Below are 22,286 nucleotides of genomic sequence, written 5' to 3'. Positions count from 1 at the left end.
TATACGTTTCATAAACGCAGTTCAGATATATGGATTCCATATATTCGTTGTGTCTGATTTATTATCTTACGGGTTTCTGTCGAATTAATTTGATCCATGGCTTGCTTCCAGTTGCTCCCAGTTCAATTGGTAGAGTGCTGCACTATTATCGCAGAGGTCAGTGGTTCGAATCTCGTACAGGCCTGAATTTTTTCAGGTCTGATCTTCACTATTGCTCAAATAGTGCTTTACTGCGAAGATCATGCACATATACGTTTCATAACTGCAGTTCAGATATATGTATTTCATATATTCGATGTGTCTAATTTGTCATGTATTGCAACTTTTTACGCACATTTATAGAGTACTGATGAATTAGTTGGATGTCCATTGAAAACGCAACTTTGTGAAAGGAAAAGATAAACGGTTAAATAACGACCCAAATCGACGTGAGCTCTGTTTCAGTTGAATGTTGGGACACCGAAAACACCCAACGTGAGAGTAGAAACGATAGCTAGGGAAGAAAATAAAGGAATCTAATAATTTTTGTCCAAGAGTGCCTTTACTAAGATCACCTATTTTCGAAGGCACCCTCTTGCCGCGTACCCTATGAGTATCGCGTACGCGCTTGATTAACGCTTTTGACATCAGTCCATTAGCAGGAGTACTCCTCAACCCTTTCTGTAACAAAATGATGGTCACGACAAAGAATACGTGACGGGGGGTTCACTTTTTTTTAAATCTCGCTTAGAACTGCGTCTAAAACTGCGTTGAAAGTCATTTCAAGATAACAGAGCGTTTTTTACATACAATTTACATAACTTTATCAGCAAGTGAGGTGTTCGTCTCCGCATCATAGTTTGTTGTTACATCGGCTGTTCCAGTTTTGCCAGAGTTTTCGTAATTTGAACTCACATATGGCTCATTTGTTATCTCGCAAGAACTAGTATGAACTTTGCACATTTGGCTAGCTTTCGAGCTATAGAATTCGTGGACCGGACCATTCCGAAAACGCCCGGCATCATTTAGCGTGGGCCCACCACAAACGGCGTGTGCGTTTGTATGTGAGATGAGCGTATAAGAAAGGAATCTTCGCCACATGGTCTACACCAAACACAGCATTCTGTAAATTATGTTATTTACAAAGAGCGAGTTCGTGACAACGTACCTAAAGCTGTCACACTCTCATCCCCAGTTTCCGCAGTTTAAGCAAGGAACGCCTGCGACCATGACCCCCCTTTTGGCGACTAACAACGGCTTGCAATTTAAGACTCGGGCTTTCCAACGAAAGCCCGATTAATTACAATTCCAATCAGACACGGCCTAAAATCTACTCAATTTACAAAATAATAGTTGCGAATGGGCACGTGCATTTCTCCTCACTGGGAATCTCGGCCTAGCTATTTTTAAAACTCGCTCTGAGTTCCAATAAGAGCGTAAAGTTCCCTTGGAAGGCTTTATTTCATGTGTTCAGTATGGCGGAACGAACTGAGCGATCCTCTGAAAACGTCCAAGACCCTCCTGTCGGTGTTTCATGCAATGATGAGCGCAAAGAAGCGCCACATAATTAAGGTACTTGTTTGTCTAATTTGTGTTAATTAATGCGAAAAGGGCACTAATTAAGGCAGTTTCAACACTGCTACGTATAATTGTTAGCGTTGAGATTCCTTCGTTTTGAACCATTTTAAATCTCACTATTTGGTCCAGAAAACTTCTTTTGTAGTTTTTTATCAGCTGAAACACAATGGGTACATCTCGTTAAAATACTTGGAAAGTTTGCTGATGTTAAAGATTATTCAGATTCATGAATTAGATAATTTAAACTGGGAGGAAAAGTCAAGGTTGATTCAGAGTGACCGGGTGACATGTGCACAACATTTTAGTTACCGATTCAATCAGTTTTTAAGGTGCTTTCTAATGAGCAATGCTGCTCCCTTAGGAAAAATGTCAGGCTTGTTTCAGATTTGAATACCAGCAGAGAGGTTCACCACATATTTGTATACTAATTTGACTTGAAGATGCACCAGTATATTATTGATCAAATAATCACTTGTGAAAAATCAGTTAATGATCCAGAACTGGGACTGCTTGTCAACAAACCGATTCATAAGCACTCTCCAACTCGCGTAAAAAATCAAAGATGGAATGCAGATTTAATTATTCACAGCCTCCAATGAAATGCACCAGCATTTTACATTCTATTGGCAGTGATGTTTCTGAAAGTGACATATTAGAAAACATAAAGAAAATTGCAAACATATCAGTAAGCATTAGAATGATATGAAAGAGGTGGATAACATCACTTTTGAACAAATGCTAATTAATCTGGACATCCCTGAACAAAACTACTATTATCTTGCTATTTGATCCAACCTAAATTCTCCCACCATATTTCTGAAAAGAAATCCTAATGAACACCTACAACAGTGTCTGTCTAAGTGCATGGAGAGCAAATATGGATATAATTATGGTTTGTTTTGGATGTTTATGCTTGTGCAATGTACATAATAAATGTATCATACATTTCAAAAGCCCAGAAGGGAATGAGTCAACTTTTTACAACAAGCATGTGAGGGGGCAAAGAGAGGAAATTACAGCATAATTAGAGAGAGATATTTAGTGGGGAGATCAGTGCTCAAGAGGCAGTTTACATATAGTTCATCAGCTACCAACAAGGAAAAGCTCTAGAGAGGTGATTTTTATCACCACTTCACCCCCTGAAGAGAAAGCTCAGGTTTTGAAACCAATGAATGAAATAGAAGAAGTGGAGGATGACTCTGAAGACATTCACTCTACTGGTCTTATTAAGAGGTACATAGAAAGACCAACAAGCATGGAGAATGTTACTGGCTGATTGGGCTGCATTGTATAATTCACCCCAAAAACTCATTTGGGAAAAAATCTAAAAGTTTGAACACAGATAACCTCCTACTTGAAACATGGAAAGATGATGATGATGATGATGAATTCGCTGATTTCAACTTCAGACTTTAGGCAAGCACAATGCAAAAATTGTAAAACCAAAGCAGCATATAAAGCCTAGAATAATTAGAAGTGTTTGGTACAATGTGAATTCTTACTCTAAAGAACATTTCCGTGAACTTATTATGCTTTTTACTTGTTGGCAAAATGAAAAAGCTGATTTAATAGGCAGCTAAGCTCTTCATATCAGGAGCATTTCGTTCTTTTGAAAGAAAAAGTAGACAAACAAATGCATCAGTATGCTGTCTGCAGTGAAGATATGAATGACATTGAACAGCATTTACATGACACAGAAGTTAGTGATTCCCAGTAGGACTTAGTAACACCAAATGCGCAAAATGTTGAACTGCAAGATGAAGGAAGTTCTTGGTAATGAAGATTTACATCCTGATTTCAATGAACTTTGACCTTTCAGATGATTTCAAAATTCCTTCCACATCACGCCACAATGAGCCACCTATATTAATCAGTAAATTACCAGATGATGGTTATCGTGGAATGGTTTAGATTTTAAATAAAAAGAAAAAAGAATTGTTTTTATCACATTTTGCACCAGAGTGAAAGCACAGAAACTCCTTTTTATTGCTTTCTGAGTAGTGGAGCTGGTGTGGGCAAATCACATCTTCTAAAAGCCTTGGATCAGGCAGCCCTTAAGTGTTTTAACACCAGAGCTGGCAGTGATTTTCATCAAATTAAGGTCTTACTATGAGGTTCAACTGGGAAAGCTGCTTACAACATTAAAGGTAAAACTATTCACAGTGCATTTTCTATTCCTGCCTATCAGTCATTGAAAAATTACAAACAATATATCTTGACTTAAATTGACAAGACACCTTGACAACTCACTTTGGAGGCGTCAAATTGATATTCTTGGATGAAATTTGAATGTGTTTGCCATACAGCTTAACAATAGGCTTAAAGATAGTAAGGGTTGCAAAGATGATTTTGGTGGTGTTTCTTTTATCACCATTATATTGGTGATTTGTTCCAGTTAGAACCAGTAATGGATGACTACATATTTAAACACCTCCAAAATTCAGTTTACACAGTTCTTGATCCAATTCTCTGGCAATAGCACTTTTCAGTGTTTGAGCTCACTGAGATCATGTGGCAAAGAGATAGCAAGTTGTTTTCAGAACTTCTTAATTGGTTAAATATGTGAAGGTAAACACACAGCAAGTGACATTGTAAAATTGAAGGGAAGAGTTGTGTGAGAAGACACAAACAACCCATTTGATGCACCCACCTATATAAACAAAAATTAATGCAAACTAGGGTAGATTAATTTAATGATGAAGTACATAATGTAGCTATAGGAAACAAATACAGAATCACAGCACTAGACAGTGTTATTGGAGCTAACTCTTCTGAGGTTTGAAGAAAAATATTAAGACAAAATTAATTTCCCAAGAAAAACTGAGGAGTTGGTATTGAACCTCTACCTAAATGCTGAAGGTGAATTCAGCATGTAATGAATATGTGAACTGAAGATGGCAGAACAAATTCATGGTGCTGGGAATATCATCAAATTTGTGCAACTAAATCAGCAAAGCAAACACTCAGGCATAGTTTGGGTACAGTTTGATCACTCAGATTTCGGTAAAAATACTACACATGAGAACAGACATCTCTATACCCAAGGAATTGACCATAGGGCATGGACCCCAGTATAACCAGTTACCATACAATTTTTTGTTGGGAAAAACAAAGCAACTCAAGTTGTCAGAAAACAGTTTCCATTATGCCCTGCAGCAGCAAAAACAGTTCATAGATCACTGAGGGGGATACTGAAACTAAAATTGTTGTCAACTTAAGTACTAAAAGAACCATTCCACCTTTGAAGGCTTATATATAACTGATCTCTGTAAAGACAAAATTGTTATTCATGCCACTGTTGAGAAAGAAATGGAGTGATTAAGAACAACTGCTAAACTTAAACTTTGTATATCACCACTTAATGGCATATCTAGTTCAATTCTAAAAATCTGTTACCTGAATGCAAGATCACTGCGTAGACACAAGGCATATGCAAAGACTTAAACTATTCAAGTTCTAATATCATTTTTTTTGCAGATACAAGATTTAGTTCCCAAGATTCTTGTGACAAATATAACATAGTTGGTTAAATAACATCTCTTTAAAAATGACAGTCCACATACATACAGTCTGTAGTCTTCAACAGGATCAAGACCTTTTGGTGGTACAGCTGTGTTTAGCAAAATCCCTTATTGCCCTGGATATCCCTACTGTCACAATGTACATGGTATTGAAATAACTGGGATTGAAGTCACAATTTGTGAGAACTGTACAGTCTTGGGTATTTATTGCTCTCCAAAAATTCCCAGAGGACAACTTTGTCAGGCAGTCTCAGAAGTGTTAGATACCATTTTGACAGAGAACAACATTATTATTGGAGACTTAAATGTAAATTGCCTTATTGAGGCAGACATTAGCTACCTTTGTGGAATTTACTATTTAGAGATAAATGTTAGAAACAGTTGATATCAACATACACGACTTACAATAGAAAATTAATTGATCATATAATTATTTACAAACATCTCACTTAACTATACAAGCAGGTGTTCTAGAGACTTCACAGATCATAACGCAATATGGATCTCATTTCTTAGTGCTATTAACTGATTATTTTTTTATGGAAAATTCAGACAGATTTAAAGACAAAAAAAAAGAAATTGATACCCCGTAGTGATTCAAAGAATGCTAATAAACTCAGTCAGCCAGAGTCTTGGTCACAAGGCAAGGCTGTACATTTTTGTCAAATGAAAATTAGCCAATTAACATACATGTATAGATTCATATTTGAAACAGACCACACAAATGACAAGATTGCTTTCATTTAATTAGAAATCAGCAGTAATAGTACTAATAGCAATAATAATTAGAACAATAATTTTCGTAATAATAAAGTAAACAAACTGTCTTTGATGTGATAGCTAGTCAAGAAGTGGCTTGTGAAATGTGAGTCAACATCCAGTATCACCAGTTGTTACGAATTATTTTACTAAATCCATTTAATAGACCTGTTTTTCATAGGACTATCATTGTAGTACTGTTACAATTTCAAAATTCATGTTCCTTTTTTCCCCTTCTCTTCAAATAGACTTCGTTCAGAGGCATCACTTAGAGAGGACATGTGTACATTACAGCAGCACTGTCTTACAGTTCTCCTGCGATGAAGAATACAGCTTACTGAACAGTCTCTCAAGATTACATCAAGTTACTTCTATCAGATAACCACAGCAAAACAACATACTGCATGCACAATGCATGTTACTTCAACTACAAAGCTATACTTGGATCACTTTAATCTGCACTTTTATTTCATACAGATATTACATGATACAGATATTTTATTTTATACAGATTCCATGAACGACTTCATGATGCATACCTGAGCTTTAAGAAGTTCTTGGACAACACTCGAGTATGTCTCCCGCCATATTTCGCATTGTTGTTTAGTTCTCGCCATTAACTTGGATGACGTGACACATTGTGCACGCTGTCGTTTAGCCTGCTTCATTGTTCTGCTTTGTAGGCACGCTGTTGGTTAGTTCACTTCGTTGTCACACGGTTGGCGCATATATTTAACGCGGCTCTTTTTTTTCCCGCTCGTTCTTTTTATGTATGTCTCTTGCCTTCGGTCAATAAACGTCCTCTCTTGCTTGGAGTTTCGGCTCAGCTTATTGGCGTCCGGCAGGGGCGATTGTGACTTTCGTCAGCTTCTGCAGATGGGGAGCTTTCTTTCGAGTTTTTCGTTTATCGGGCATCGTAAGGGAGTTAGAATTGGAGTAATATTGTTAAGTTTATCACATTCACAAATGCACTTTCAATACGGCCTTCGCAAGCTTTATAATTGAGAGAATTCGGAAACGTAACCATTGGCAACGTTTATCACAACAGGTTAATCGTAACACTCTTCGTTTGCTGCTACAACGGAAACAACAAGATCTCAAACATTTTAAATTCTGGCATGTACAACATTAAAGAAAAGTAGCGTGTTAATCGGGAGCTCTTTTCATAACCCATAGAATCCTCGGTCAATACAGAAAGAAGTGTGGGTAGAAACACGAGACGTAGTCGAGTGTTTTTCCCCCTTCTTGAGAAAAAATGAAATATATTTGTAGCGCGGCAGTTCAAATTTAAAACTTGCCTGAAGGTTTTAGTTTTGGTGTTCAGTGAATTGTTCTTAGTGAAATCCGGCCGAATTAAAGCTTATACATAGAAACTTGCAAGTTTCTTCACGTGATAAAATAGGGAACAAAATGCTCGAGGCGTGTGTTTTATGAATGGAAGATACCTGGATGCAAAGGAACATGAAAATTGCTCGGGATGATAGCGCCGTAAAACTCGACTGCAGTGACTGATGTGACCTTCCACTTAACGCATCAGAAAGGATATCAGAGCAAGCTCTTAGTTGTTCACTCGAAGGGTAGACGATGTAATTTCTGAGGCTTGCTTCACTGCGATGACCAGAGATGGCCATGATGAGCTAGTCGAGATGGACCCCAGTATGGCCGCAGTCGCTCAGACCTCATAAATTTTAACAGTTATGCTAGTTTAGTTTTTTTTTTAATCGACTCGTGAATAAATTACACAAACCGCACGGATCGCACAAATCGACATGTCAGTTTTACGAATCATTATGATCCGTGATTTTGGACAACCCTCTAAGCTGCCGCGAAAGATTAAATAATATCAATCAATATCAACGATCATTTAAAATTAGTAAACCAAGTTTGCGTCGAAATTTCCAACCAAGTAAAATAGAACAATTACCGAGTCACGTGATGATTAATGCGCCCGAGACCTATTTAATTCCATAAAACGTATAAGGCAACTAATACGCAAATAAAATTGGAAAAGATCAAAAAAACCAAACCGCACGACTCGCAAGGTAACCGCATGTTGAGGAAGTGAGCACCCTTCACAAGACTTTTCACCCATATTAACTCTGCATCGGTTCAATAAAATAAAATGTGAAATCTCTATTTTTTTAGGTACAATGGGGCACACGTGAATACATTATGGACTGTCACATATAGAAATAAACTTTTATAATTTCCAACTGCCTTTAATTCATTTCATGAGAAAAATCTTAGCCAAAAACAAGGTAATTTCTGTAATTAACGCTAAGTCAATGCTCTCAAAAAATGTGGAACGTTGACTTGTCGATAGCACATGGCACTGATAACAACGCACGAGGAATTAATTATTGCAGTTTTCGACGAGACTGATGATTCAAGACCTGAGGCGGATCGTTGTAAATACAAGCTCCAATGTTTGATTTTAATTTCCTTAGCGTGGAAAAGTGTCTTAAAACGGCAAACAGCGTGAGATGCATGTTGTGAATATCATAAAAAAAATATGACAAAGAGAATGCTTTCCAAACTCTTCAAAGAAAATTGCGGTAGGACAGAATTCATTTTAAATACCTGCTTGCCTGGAACTCAGAGTTTAGATCATCAAAAGTACCACATCATGTCATGGACACCGGAACAGGTTATATGAGTTAAATGTTGGTCATATGTATGCAAAGTTTATGGCCAGTAAAGAAAATACAGCAATGTTTGGCGTGAAATATTAATAGAAGTGCCTCCAAAGCAACATGACAAAAAGATTCGTTCCGCAGAAATAAAGGTCACAGCCGTTCACAAAAAAATTCTCTGATCACACGCAACGACACAGGAACAATCAGTGTAATGTGTTCTGATCGACGGAGCCGGACAGCCCAAGGGAGTTCTGGAACAAGTATCGTCCTTTCCTTCATAGCAAACAAAACAGGCTGATGACATTATTCTTGAAGAAAACAATCAGGTCATAACTGATAAGTGTGAAATTGCCGAGCTTTTATATCAACATTTTATTAAGATCACGGAGAGTGTGAGGGCGGTGAGCGAAGAGGAGTACGGTAAGAATTTTGTAAACCATCCAAGTATTATAGCAATACTACAACGTAATACACCGATTTCAATAAAATGGCTGCCGCTCAGCCGAAGAATGGGGCAAGCACTGAGACGAGGTATTTTAGGACTCGACGGGCCTTACAGATAGGACTTCGCGGTCAAATATACACTGTTGTGTTCCTCATTCATTGTACTTAAAAAAGAACTACTGGGCCCAACGGAGAAAAGCTTGGTTTCTTTAGCTTCCCAAAAGAAGCGTCACTTAAAAAGGTCTGACTTGCTAAGATCAGAAGAGACCCTGGCAAAAATTTTAACTTGAACGACAACACGAAAGTATGTTCACTCCATTTCGAACTGTGCGAAATCGAAAAATGTTTTGGTGGGAAAATGTCTTTAAAAAGACGGAATGAAATCTTTCCTACGAAGTTTAGCTGGCCGCGTACTTCACCAAGAAAGCGACCAGCTCCTTCTCTGAGGACGGATCCAGTAGTAAATGAGCGTCTGAAAAGAAATCTGGACACCGACTCAACAACAACAAATAGCGCTATCGAGGAGAGCATTTCCGCTAGCGCTGTTGAGGACATTAGGGACCTTCAGATCCGACTACGACTTCGAGTACGAGAACGAGATTACCAAAGTGCAACTAGCACGCATGCGCGATAGCGTGAGCATGTCACGCAAACTCGTTCTGTCTTCAAAATCTCGCTGCTGCCCTTTTAAGAACTACGAGATTTTCAAGAAAACTCGTTCCCCGAGTACGACTGAGTTCAGGCGGGTTTAAAGGTTAGCCTCTATAGCTGTTTTTACAAGTTTCAAGCGACTCATACATGCACAAAGTCTACATTAAACAGTTACTACCAAATTGCTATGTTTGCACGTTAGAAATTGCTTTTCAAGAACTGTGCTGTACTTTAAGTTCAAAGTCATGTGACGCGAGTCAAGTCAAAGCGATCGTATGACCAGTAGGAAAAGGACGGATTTTTCTCGTTCACCGTCTCGAAAAGCAACGAAAACTCGACTTCATCGATGATATCCTCCATGAACATAAATGCCAGAGCATCTTGTGTGGTTTGTCTGCTAAACATTTCCACGACCGACAAAATGTCGCCACTCCGTACTCACAACAACTACTGAAACATTTTTGTTACGAGCTGACGGCGGCGACGACCGTGTTTACGACAACTAAGCCCCAGGACTCCCGCGCGCAAAAATCGTACTCGTACTCGTACTCGTACTCTTAGTCGTATCTGAAGGTCCCTATTGAGTTTCAAAGTGCTACGACAACAGAATCCTACACGGAAGAAATTAATCAATTAAAACTGGACTTAGAACAACAACAAGGACAAATAACCACTTTGTGTAAGAAAAAGGGCGATGCCTTAAGAGAAATCAAGCGTTTAAATCAACACGCCGAACTTAATGAACTTAGCGAACTTTGGTCAGCTTTCTCTTCGTGAATATTTGGTTTGGTTCTGGATCAATGATATTCGTATCTTTTCCTTGGGAAATATACTCTTCCACACTAAAAATAACCGAAAAATCCGGCCTAAACAACAGACTTACAAGCTATCGAGGTTCAAAAAATAGGGGCTACAAAAACTTTAACTCACTGTTTTACTAGTTATGCTTTTGTAGTCAAACCTTTTGCACGATCACCCCGACCCTAAAGCAAAAATCTTAATTCATCAATTTTCCTCAGAGATGGCTTCCGACCTTCTAAACGAGCACCAGGAATATCCCACTCGTATGGTTTCTCAGAAAACGCCATGGTTTCATCCTAAAACACCTCGTTTTCGTGGTCGCCCCATACTTTGTCCGACCGGCAGCCATTCTATTGAAATCGGTGTATAGCAACACAAGTTTCTAGTTCCAGCACACTAATCAAATACAGATCGAAAGCCTCCTAATGGAATTCAATTGTCGCAAATCGTGTGGCCATGACATGATGACACCTAGGCTTGTAAAGGATTCGGCGGCTGTATTATCTAAACCTATTGCAAGCATTTTAAACTCGTCGATTGACCACGGTGTGTATCCGAGCGAGTGGAAAAAAAGGTCAGGTAACACCCTTGTTTAAAAAAGGCGATGAATTCAACAGGACCAACTATAGGCCCGTTAGAGTACTAACAGTTCTCAATAATGTATACGAAAGGCTGTTGATGGTACAAATGAAGGACTTTTATCGCGCCATCTTATCTGATTTCATCAGTTCTTATAGAAAGTTCTATAGTTGTGAAACAGCCCTGTTCCGTCTGACAGAGGATTGGAGGAGCATGCGCGATAGGGGGAATTGGTTGGTATGGTGTCCATGGATCTTTCTAAAACGTTTGATCTTATACAGCACGACCTATTGTTGGCAAAACTCAAGGCTTACGGTGTTGGTGAGAAAGGCTGCGCGCTTCTAAAGGATTATCTAACTAGAAGACAGCAGAGAGTAAGAATTGGAGTTACGTACTCCAGGTGGCAGAGCATAGGCCGAGGTGTGTTGAAGTCCTAAATGTAATAACATTCCTAAATGTAATAAAGTCCTAAATGTAATAACATTTGGTCCTAAATGTAATAAAGTCCTAAATGTAATAACACTTGGTCCTAAATGTAATAAAGTCCTAAATGTAGTAACACTTGGTCCTAAATGTAATAAAGTCCTAAATGTTATAACATTTGGTCCTAAATGTAATAAAGTCCTAAATGTAATAACATTTGGTCCTAAATGTAATAAAGTCCTAAATGTAATATCATTTGGTCCTAAATGTAATAAAGTCCTAAATGTAATATCATTTGGTCCTAAATGTAATAAGCCTCTGATGCAGTCGTTCGACTGCGCTAATGCATTGGTGTTATAGCGGACATCCAACATTGAGGTGTTAAAGTGACAGCTGTTGCACCGAAAAATCCCCTGACCAGTATTCATGTCACATGGCGGGCTCGCTGATATCAACCAGTATCTTTCTACTTACTAGTCGCAAGTCGAGTAGCATTGGCTGGAGACCGTTACTGACAGCTTCTAATGACAGCTGGCGAAACAATGAGTACGCTCACCAATACCTCCATATATCACTGGCTCAGACTCTTAAGTACATTAGGTTTTGGAAAAATGTGATAACGGTATACTTGTGTGATCAGTGATGGAGGTACAAGTCATAAACCAAATTAAAAACTTGGACAAGGAAGTCTACAAATTTGTAGGTCGGACAATTTGCGGGCTTGGATATGAAATTGTTTGTCTTTACTTTTTAGACCAGACCTTGTTAGCATGCACATTTTGTTTCCTAATTCGGATCTTGACCGGCTCTCCAGAAAGCTATTGTTTCCAAATTGTCGAATAGTTTCGTGGTTACGGTGAAATTATATACTCAGTAACTTACATTTAACAGGTGTAAATGAAAAGAAACTGCTGACCAGCACATTCAAAAGGGTTATCTATGTCAAAGGTTGTTAATTATGTACCGATCTCCAAAAACTCACGCACAAATTTGTGCTTTTGCTTTCTCTGAGATGTGAGTAAAACTAATCGTGTGAGCCGTTTTTTAATGGTCTACTAAATGATTTAAAGAAAAAGAAAAGGAAACATGGTTTGCTTGACGCACTGATCGCCTTAACGATCAAGCATTAGATAAAATAGCATAACCTGACTCTGAAACGGACTTTTCTTCAACTTAATCGGCACTATGAGTGACGTGCTCGTAAAGAGCATAACTTTTCCGTTTCAAATTAGCTGGCAGTAACACAAAAGATTTGCCCATTAACGTTTTACAGTATTGACTGGTTAAACTGACTTTGAAAAGATTCTTGAGTTCGTATGATTGGTAATGATAAAAATAATAATAGGTGCGAAAAACATTTCACGAGCCTGTGAAATATTTCCGAAAGTTTTCTTTGAGATGCGCATCGAATGTAGTACGCTAATACTTGCATTGATTTAGCATAAGACTGAATATTTTAGTCCGGCGTTATGGTTTTAGCGTTAGAAGCATTATTGCGGGATAGGTCTGTGGGCCATAAAGATCGTGAAAACTCCGGAGGGAATAGGAAACCCTCTGCTTTAGCAGACGACGTCTATGAAGCCCTGCTCAACCTTGTTGAATACGTGTAGCTGCCGTGCGATACTGGAGAGTCGGCGTAAGGATATCATTCAATGAACTGAGACCATGGTGATATGGCACTATATTACGAGGAAGTCGAATGGTAAAATCATCAGAGGTGAACAAAGTAGAAGTTGAAGAATTTGAAAGGACGAAAGAATCTAGTGTGGGGATGATGGCTTTCTCTCTGTGGGACAATAGAGCCGAAAAGGCATAGCCAACGATGGTGATGAGCTAGTAGATGTTTAGTTTGTTTTATACGTAGACATCGACTTATTTGGAGTGAGAAGGGATGTCGAATGTCACATTGCAATTCTTCTTCTTTGTAATTGCAGCCGCAAGTGTGGGGCCTGGTGATGACTAAGATTAGACACAGCTGGGGCGGTAGGTGCCGAGCATTCTGACTGTACAGCGTAACAGCACAACAATTGAAACCAGCGGTCAAACGTTGGGCATGTGCGAGTGGATCAATCTGGCCAACCGTGCACACGTTCAACGCGCAAAATTTTCAACGGAAACATCAAGAATCAACCGCTGTTGCCAAATAAATACAAGAAAAAATATAGAAGTCTGGAAAAGGAATTAAAAGAAGGGAAAAGAAAAACTGGAGACTTTTCAAACAAAAAACTTATTCAAATACCTTATCCTACTGTTAAAGCTTAACTATCAATCCGCCTCTGCGCTTCTAAAGCACAGTGACTTACTCGCTTGTGTGGTTGATCGTAACTTTTAGACAATGTCTGCGACAAAGTCGCAGAAAGCAGTAGAAGGGCTAGACAGTCAAAATAAAGAAAAAGTTTAGACGACCCTCTTGGGTTTATTGTGCTACAAAACACAACTGGCTCTCTTTCTCGATTCTCAAAATAAAAAAGCCATTCTTGATTCTTATTAGAGCGAAGTCTTTTTGGTTTAAGGATAAAATCTAGCTTAACTCGAAGTCATTTACCGTCGTTTCTCTCAATTTTGGCTAATTTTTTCATGCAGAAATTATCATACACAATCAACGGAATACATAATTTCAACTTATACTGTTTATCTGAAGAAGAATACCTTTCCTAACCTGGAAAAAATGCGTTCAAAACATCAGGAACATTAATTTAGCGGACGTTGCTTATTTACCCCGATGGTGACCCAGTGTCGAAAACGTTTGGTTTTTACTTTTCAAATAAATTTTTGCTTTGTAAACGGCTCATTTTGAAACCCGTGCTAAGATTGAAAGGTTTTAAAGCGATTTGTTTTTTGAATTTCTGTCTGTTTGTTCTCAAGGTCATATTTCAGAGTAACCGCCGCGAATTGTGTAGTACCTCTAGGATGTATTGTCGTAATTGAAAAGGGAAATTTCCCTTCTTAAGGCACATCACGCTACATTTACTCTTTCTCAAAAACAATAAAAGGACTCGGTCGGAGAGCAACCACAGTCGTCTTCCTAACACTCAGAACAACTTTCAGGATGAATTCCGTGATGTACTGGCGCATTTCCGATGGATAAATCATTACGCTAATCAGTCTCATTGTGCGCCGCCAAGAAACTTGAATTTCAAGATAGATATATAACAAGACTAACCACCATTTAGATGCATCTTTCTTGACAGAACAAGAAAGATCGCTACATGTTCTCGTTTTCTGATCGAGGTCCCTTTTTAGTACTTTTTTAAACATTGTCACAACAGAAAAGAGGAAGCAAATACCTTCACCAAATACCAAGACGATGGTTCATCGCGGAAAACAAGAACATTTTCCAACCTTTTCGCACAGCCTAAGAAATATCTCTCAAAGTCTAACTTAAAGTACAGTCAAAGGGTTGCATTTAAGACCATTTAATTAATGAGTTTCAAGACTAAGGAAAGTAGATATACTGCGGAATTTTTCAAAAGCCTTCAGCTGCCAATATTCCTGCGTTATCACTTTCGATTTCTTCCAACATACTGTCCACCACAGCTTGTGGTATGTTTTAGAAAACGCTACCGAGAAATTAAAATCAAGTGTCCTATGTATTGAGAAGAAAATGCAAAGAATACGCCTTTATCTGCTGTCGATTAACGGGTTGTATCCCTGAACATAGGCAATGTTCAAATTTATGTAAATTCTGTTTGGAAACAGTTTCCGCTTCAGTTCTTTCACACGTCCTAGATTGTTCGTAGTCTGAAAACAGCACTAGTGGTAATATTAAATTAACTACATCGTTCTTTTACAACTGCTACAATGCTTCCGCAAATTCGGATTTGTCTTCTCATAGATTTCATTAGGATCCCAAGGTTAAGAGTTTTCAGTTTTCATGTCTTTTAAATCTGAGTAAATCTACATTAATAAATGGTCAGACATGACAAATAATTTCGTCTCGTCCGTCTCGTCTCCATGTCTAAATGTAAATGTGGCGGTTTTCAGGGAAACGTGATTGACTGTTTTTAAGTACCGTGATTCGTGATTGTGAAATGTTAAATGCGTGAGCCGTGAATGATATGCCAGTCGCGATGCGTGAAACAAAGATACTATTTTCCGTTATCCGTTATTACTAAAGGGAAAACGCATTTTTTTCCGTGAAAAATTACTTGCTGAAAATCTGAAATCTTTTCACCAAGCCTATTTGGTTAAGGTGGCCGGATTGGTCAGCGTTGTATTGTTTTAGGATCTGTCAGTTTGATGCCAAAAGCATACACATCAGTACGTATGAAGGTTTGTAGCCAATGCTTCTCGGCGTACATCTCAAGCAACTAAAAAAAAGACACTGCTTAAAATCAGCGAGAGAGCCCACAATATGCCATGAATTTTGGTCAGAGGATTCTCTGGCGGAACAGTTGTCACTTTAACATCTCAATGTGGATGCACAGGCACAGTTAAACTAATGCATTGAAGGCTTATTAAATTTAGGACCAAATGTTATTACATTTAGGACTTTATCACGTTTAGGACCAAATGTTATTACATTTAGGAAAGTTATTACATTTAGGACCTCAACAAGGTGTTCCTCAGGGGAGTGTCCTTAGACCAATGCTCTTTAATGTCTTCATTAACGATCTGTTTTATCATGTTACGCAAGCCAAGCTGAATGTATAAGCTGATGACCACCAAGTGTACTACTCAAACACTGATCCAGTTATATTGGAAAAATGTATTTGTAGTGAAGTAGCTAAGGCAAGTCAATGGTACAAAAATAACGCTATGAAAGTTAACGTAACTAAACACCAAGCGCTTATTTTGGGAGAAACTGATCACAATTTCTCTTTCCCAACTAAAAATTCTCTAGACATTCTTGGTATGAATATTGATAACAGGCTCTCTTTCGACAAACATGTATCCACTATATGTAAAAAGATTGACATTCAATTTAAAGTTATGCAAACATTCCGAAAACTCGTCGCCAGAGACACTCTATTAAAGCTGTATAAGGCCTTCATCCTGCCGCATTTTTATTACTGCTCCTCTTTGTGGCACTTTTGCGGCACCCGCAATTCTGGTAAAGTGGAGGCCTACAACAAGGGGATTTTAAGGTTTCTTTTACAAGATTATGAGTCCTCGTATAATATGTTACTGAATAAGGTCAACTTAAAATCTCTTCAAGTCAGACGCCTACAGAATATTCTAATCATATCGTACAAGAGTTTATCTTTTTACTAACTATCCAGGATATTTAAATGATATTTTTACGTTTAGATCTACGTCCTATAACTTACGTGGTAATTATATCTTGTCCCTTCCAAAACCTAAAACTACAACATATGGCTTTTACTCTTTCTCTTACTTAGCCGCTAGCTTATGGAACTCTCTCCCGGACATCCCCCCCCCCCCCCCTCTCCTCCTTGCTTTCTTAAATACAAATAACACCTGTATCTATTGCCACTTTATCTATAACTTTTTAAGCTTCAACTACTTCTGAAACAGTACAGGCAAATAGTTTGTTAATAAGTTACCACTTCTATGAAGTACCCTCATTCCGAAAAGCTCCCCTTTTTTCGGCCGATGATTTTGAGGAAGCGCCCGGGCGCTTATTCGGGGAAACACGCTAAAACGGAATTGGTCGATTAGGTTTGACGGAAAATGTTTTAAATTGAAAATCAAGTGGGGCTTGCCAGGCAACTTGAGTAGATAACATTCTCTGATAGAAGTATCACATTTACAACTAGCTCAAGACCTCTCTGAATTTTTGCAAAGTAGTTTGACGCATTCATATACGCTCAAGAGTCTTAGTAATTCTGCCGTAATCACACTCGATCCTCAGCCTACGGCATTATACCCATAATTATGCCGGTATAATTTATCTGAGCCTATCAGTGACCGTCAAATAGCTTCAATTAAGGTCTTCAGTTTCAGATCTCACTATTTTCCCTGCTCGTCAGCTCTGGATCTCGAGGACTCTTTGGATCTGCTTTAGCAAATCGGACTGCCATCATGTATAAAAGTAACTTATGAAATTAAGAAGGCCGTCGATTTGAGTTTCCATTTACTCTAAAAAGCAATAGTTTGCAATTCTTTCCAATCAAATATTGTCAATAAAATCAAGCAAGCCGTGGAAACTGTCATCGGGTTCTTTATCGAATTCAAGTAATGTTTCGCTTAAGCTATAAACCACGTTCATATTATAACGCTGTAAAGATATTTTGGGAAGATATGTCAGCGAATTAGGGGTGTATCGGAGGAAAATTACTTTTGTGCTGAACTATAAATCATCTACGTTGATCGTCTCTCGCCGTTGATACCTGTGCAAAGGTAGTTTGTTGCCCCTTTGGGTTATTTTCTCCAACTCGGAAATGATTTTACCCGGCACCAACTTTAATTTGACTCCCTATCAAGGAGACTTTATATAACTGTGATAAAAGCGATGCTCACATTTCCCATGTACTGCACCTTTTCGTGTGGCCAATTGAAGTCATTTAAGCTAAGAGGCATTTTCCACTATTCTATATAGAGTTTTCAAGTTCCGGAATCAAAATCTTTATAGTGAACTTGAATCATTTTTAAGGCTGACATCGTTCTAGAAAGATTTTTAAGGAAAAGTTTCAACAGTATTGCGTAAATGGTTTGACGCATTTACGCATAAGAGCTTCAGTTATTATGCCGGAATATTGCTTGTTCCTCCGATTACAGCATTATACCCAAAATTATGCCAGCACAACTATCTAAGCAGTGACCGCCAAACGGTTTCAGTTAAGGTCTTTCAGATCTCCCCTTTTATACTGTTCGTCACAAACAGTTCTGCATCTCGAGGACTCTTTGAATCTGAAGAATGGAAGGCCAGTCTCCAAATATTTCCAAGTATACCTAATTAGAAGTCATTCTCAGTATTACAAGTTTTCGTTCGCTCACATACTCTAAAAAAGTGAAATGGCTTATTTCATTAAAAATGGTTAGGACACACACCATCTTTTCGCTCTTTAGAATGTTTTCTTCGCCTATGAGAGAATCACCCAGACTGGTTGTATATCATCTCCTCCGCGAATAAAGTGACACGTGACGCTGGGATCCTAAAAGAAACGTTATGCTATGTGATTTTTTTTTCATTTAACTCAGCCCTAAGCTAGTCTCCAAAACCGAAACAGTCATTCCAAACAAATTCCAAGAATCAGCGAGTATGCTTTTTGCAGGATTGCTGATTTGAGCAAACAAGAGGCTCCTACTAACATTTCGGTAAGGAAGGACGTCAATTAGCCACAGTTTAATAACCAGGCGTCAGTGTATTATAAAGGACAGCAGAGTTGCCGTTCAATGCATTCTCCATTCTATAACCTCAAACTGAGTCGCTTCCATCCGATTGTGTTGCTAGTGGCGATTGTGTTTTTAGTGGCGATTACTAAAAGCGTGAGAGACGCTTGCACAAATGTAATTAAATGACATGCTCTGATCTTTGAAACCTTGCCTAATATTTCAGTGGATGTTACTGTTAGATTTATTCGTACTACACCCGAGTTATTTCTGAGATAGCGATCAAGATGGGAAAGGAACTCACTAGACTCATATAACTAGAGATCATTCAAACACAACTGAATCAATTCACCTTTTTTTTCGCTTTTACAACTGTCAAGTAAAGTAACTTTTGAAATTCATAAGGTCGTCGATTTGAGGTTCCATTTAACTTAAAACTGAAGCAACTATTTGGTATTCGTTCCAATCTAAATACTGTCAATAAAATCAAGAAAGCCGTGACGACCGTAGCTTCTTGCTGCATTGCAAGTGTTTCCAACAAGTTTTTAATCGAGTTCAACTGATGTTCCGAATCAGCTTTGCGCTCTTTGTCATATACTGTCTGAGATTCCAAGATCGCGGTCTACATATGCATATACCGAACAGACGGTGTGGTTATCATTTCTAGTGATAGTCATATCCAGTGTATGGTTACAGTCAGTGATCGCGTCTGGCAGTTCTACGTTCAATCAATAAAACTTGGCTCTACAAACTGCAAAACTCAGTAAAAATCACCTTTTTGATATGCTTTTTACACAAAAAAAGAGAAATACGATACTTCTTTTTATCGATTAGTTAACTTTAATTTCCTTTCTCATCAGAGACAAAAAACATTGGTCGAGTAGGTTTGAAGGAAGGTTTTTTCGTTGAACATGAACTGAGAATCGTTATACAACTAGCCAAGATAAAACTCTTTGGTAGAAGTATTATTTAGACCGATAATTCAAGATTTTTGGAAATTTAGACTTTTATCATTTTTGTGTCACCGTCATGGATACGAACCTACCGGCTCCGGATAACGGCCACCCCATCCCCTCCCCCCCCTCATTCATCAACGACGACTGTTTCAAATAGCATCACAAATAAGTAAGTCTACACTGTATTAGAGATCATAGTCCACTTCAAAAGTCACTCCCTGCTCCGTGAAATATTTTTTTGCCGCCACTTTTGCAAGAATGGTTAAGATGTGCGCTCTTTGTCATATCGCTGTAGAGATATTTTGGGAAGATGTATCAGCGATGTATCGAGAGAAAATTACTCTTACGCTGTAAAACGTAAGAGTGAACCCCTGGTAATTCAATTCAACAAAACTAACGGTGTTTGTTGAATTGAATTACTAGCCATTGTCCTTTGGCAGACAAAAAAAGATAGGGGTCACAAGTATCTCCCTTAACTTTTTCATGTCTACTCAACACCTATCTTTTGAAACTGTTCACAGATTCCATATACGTCACTTTGGAAAAATTGTGGAAACTGTTGGGAGCCACACGCATGTACAAAGTCAAGAGAAGCTCTCTTGACAGGATACATATTTCTGTAGTTTTGTCAAATTTTGATGAAAATTAGCCAGAATATTCGTCGAAACATTTTCTTTTGTCCAACTTCAATATAGATTCTCTCGGGAGTCAATTGAAGTAACGGAAAAGGTTCATATCCTTTTTAGCCTTTCGTCAGCTGAGGTGACATTATGGGAGGTGACCTGTCCTAGACCTCTCCGCGAAACCGTCGAAAATGAGGTTCCGAACAAAATTTTATTTTTAGAAAGTGAAAATTTTATGACATTGTAAATGAACAGTCAACAAATGGGCAAATTTAGTAGAAATCAATTATATGACAAGATCTCTTGACAGACCTCTTGTTGAAAGATCATGAATTAATGAAATCAATATATTGAAAAAAGTTTTCTTTCTTAGTATACAGATCGGAGCGAGTTTGACAATGATTACCGGAAAGATGGTCGAATGAGCTTATGATGCTGCACATTTGGAGCCAATATTATACTGTACTTAGTGAGTAAGTTCTCAGATATATTGCTTTTCTAAGGTAACTTGAGAAATGTTGATATGATGAAACAGGTTTAAAATAATTCCTTTCTAATCATAAAATAGCCAAACAACTTCTATAGAAGTGTGATAATTCTAGGAGAAAGACCAAGGACGGATGGGGATGACAGAAACCGATAGACATAACAGTAGATTGTACATTGAGCTGACGCGCAAGATTAAATGATATTAATTAACAATTATATGTAGTAAAACAGAACCTTTTGTGACTAAGTTAATTAGACGAATTAAACCGATCCAGGTAATGATTAATGCGCCCGAAACCTATTTAATTTCCACACAACATAGCAGGAAAGTGATACACAAATTAAATTAAAAATAAGATTAACCAACTGCAGTACTCTTAATGTAACTGCATGCTGAGAGAGTGAAAATATTTCACAAGGTTTTTTTACCCATATTTTCTCTCGCACTGTTTTTCCTTTCTTAATCCACATCGTTAATTTTCTATAAACCGTAACCTTGAGTGAGCAATTTTGACAAGATTATGATGTCGAAACTGAGCTCTGGTAAGGACTGCTCTTGGGAGCTAAAAACCACTGATATCCTGAGATAAGATGGGAAAAAGTCTTGGTTCACTTTAACTTACCTGGTTGCTTGGTCTTTTCCTTCCCTATCTTTCCCTACCCACTACCCAACCCACCCCCCTCACCCCCGATACAAGGTCGAGTTTGATTTTGAGACCAAACTCTAGTCCTCGTTTGGCGGATAATGGTTTTTATTAAAAGGAATGGGGAGGGGGGGCGGGGGGAGGATAGATGATGAATGAGATGGTCTATTACTGCTCACTGTGGATTTCTTTCCTCCACCGATTGTATATTTTTCATTTCGAGGTGGTGGACTTCTGCATGAGACAGTTATGAGCCCTCGACTCACTTGTGTGGATGTTACAGTAGTGAATAAAGATTTATGTTGATTGGTACTTACAGGTCGAGGAGATACCGAACAGTGCTGAATACTCCTGGGGGTAAGTCCTTTAATTGATTATGGGATAAGTCCCTGTCAAAAAGAAACATCACATCAGAAAGTTAGAAATGCGCAGTAAGATAAAGCTTTGAACTTGCCCCACCACCCACCTCTATTAGGCGCCCTCATTCCAATGAGCGGCACTTTTTTCAGCCGAAATCTCAAATTCGCGCAGCATGTGGACAAGTCAGCTTTCGGTTTTCCTAGGAAAACTCTTAGCCAAAAACAAGATAACTTCTGTAATTAACGCTTTCCAAACTCTTAAAAGAAAACTGCAGTAGGATTGAGACAATTTGAACTAACTGCTTGCCTGGAACTTAGTTCATCTCATCACAAATACCACATCATGCCATGGCTCCAGTTGTTCAAAGGGCGGATAACGCTCTCCAACGGATAAATCTTAATCCAGCGAATAAGTTTTACTAAAACGTACTGCGCTATCCACCGGATAGAGATTTATCCAGTGTGTAGCGTTATCCGTCTTTCCAACAATCGGGGCCTGGAAAGGCTATATGGGTTACGAGAGACTTTTTTTCAAGATCGCATAAGAGGTGGCACATCGACCGAAAAATGACTGTCCTCATATTTCAGTCAGAGATGCCTTATAGTGA

The 22,286-nt window shown here is 38.4% G+C and overlaps 1 protein-coding gene and 1 long non-coding RNA gene across 2 annotated transcripts in view; one reads left to right on the top strand and one right to left on the bottom strand.

The window, feature by feature from the left end:
• Nucleotides 1-22,286, bottom strand: part of LOC111334732 (uncharacterized) — a 183,198-nt gene that overhangs the window by 37,702 nt on the left and 123,210 nt on the right. The window contains 1 exon segment of the mRNA XM_088747547.1: nucleotides 21,637-21,708. Coding sequence (XP_088603673.1) covers nucleotides 21,637-21,708 — 72 coding nt within the window.
• Nucleotides 1,204-6,648, top strand: LOC148742475 (uncharacterized). The gene is made up of 2 exons (XR_016000119.1): nucleotides 1,204-1,551; nucleotides 6,086-6,648. It is a non-coding gene; the product is annotated as an uncharacterized LOC148742475 (long non-coding RNA).

Source organism: Stylophora pistillata, chromosome 1 (genome assembly GCF_964205215.1).
Source record: "Stylophora pistillata chromosome 1, jaStyPist1.2, whole genome shotgun sequence".
NCBI lineage: Eukaryota > Metazoa > Cnidaria > Anthozoa > Scleractinia > Pocilloporidae > Stylophora > Stylophora pistillata.
The sequence above is the reverse complement of the archived record's forward strand: the minus strand, read 5'-3'. Positions and strand labels throughout refer to the sequence as shown.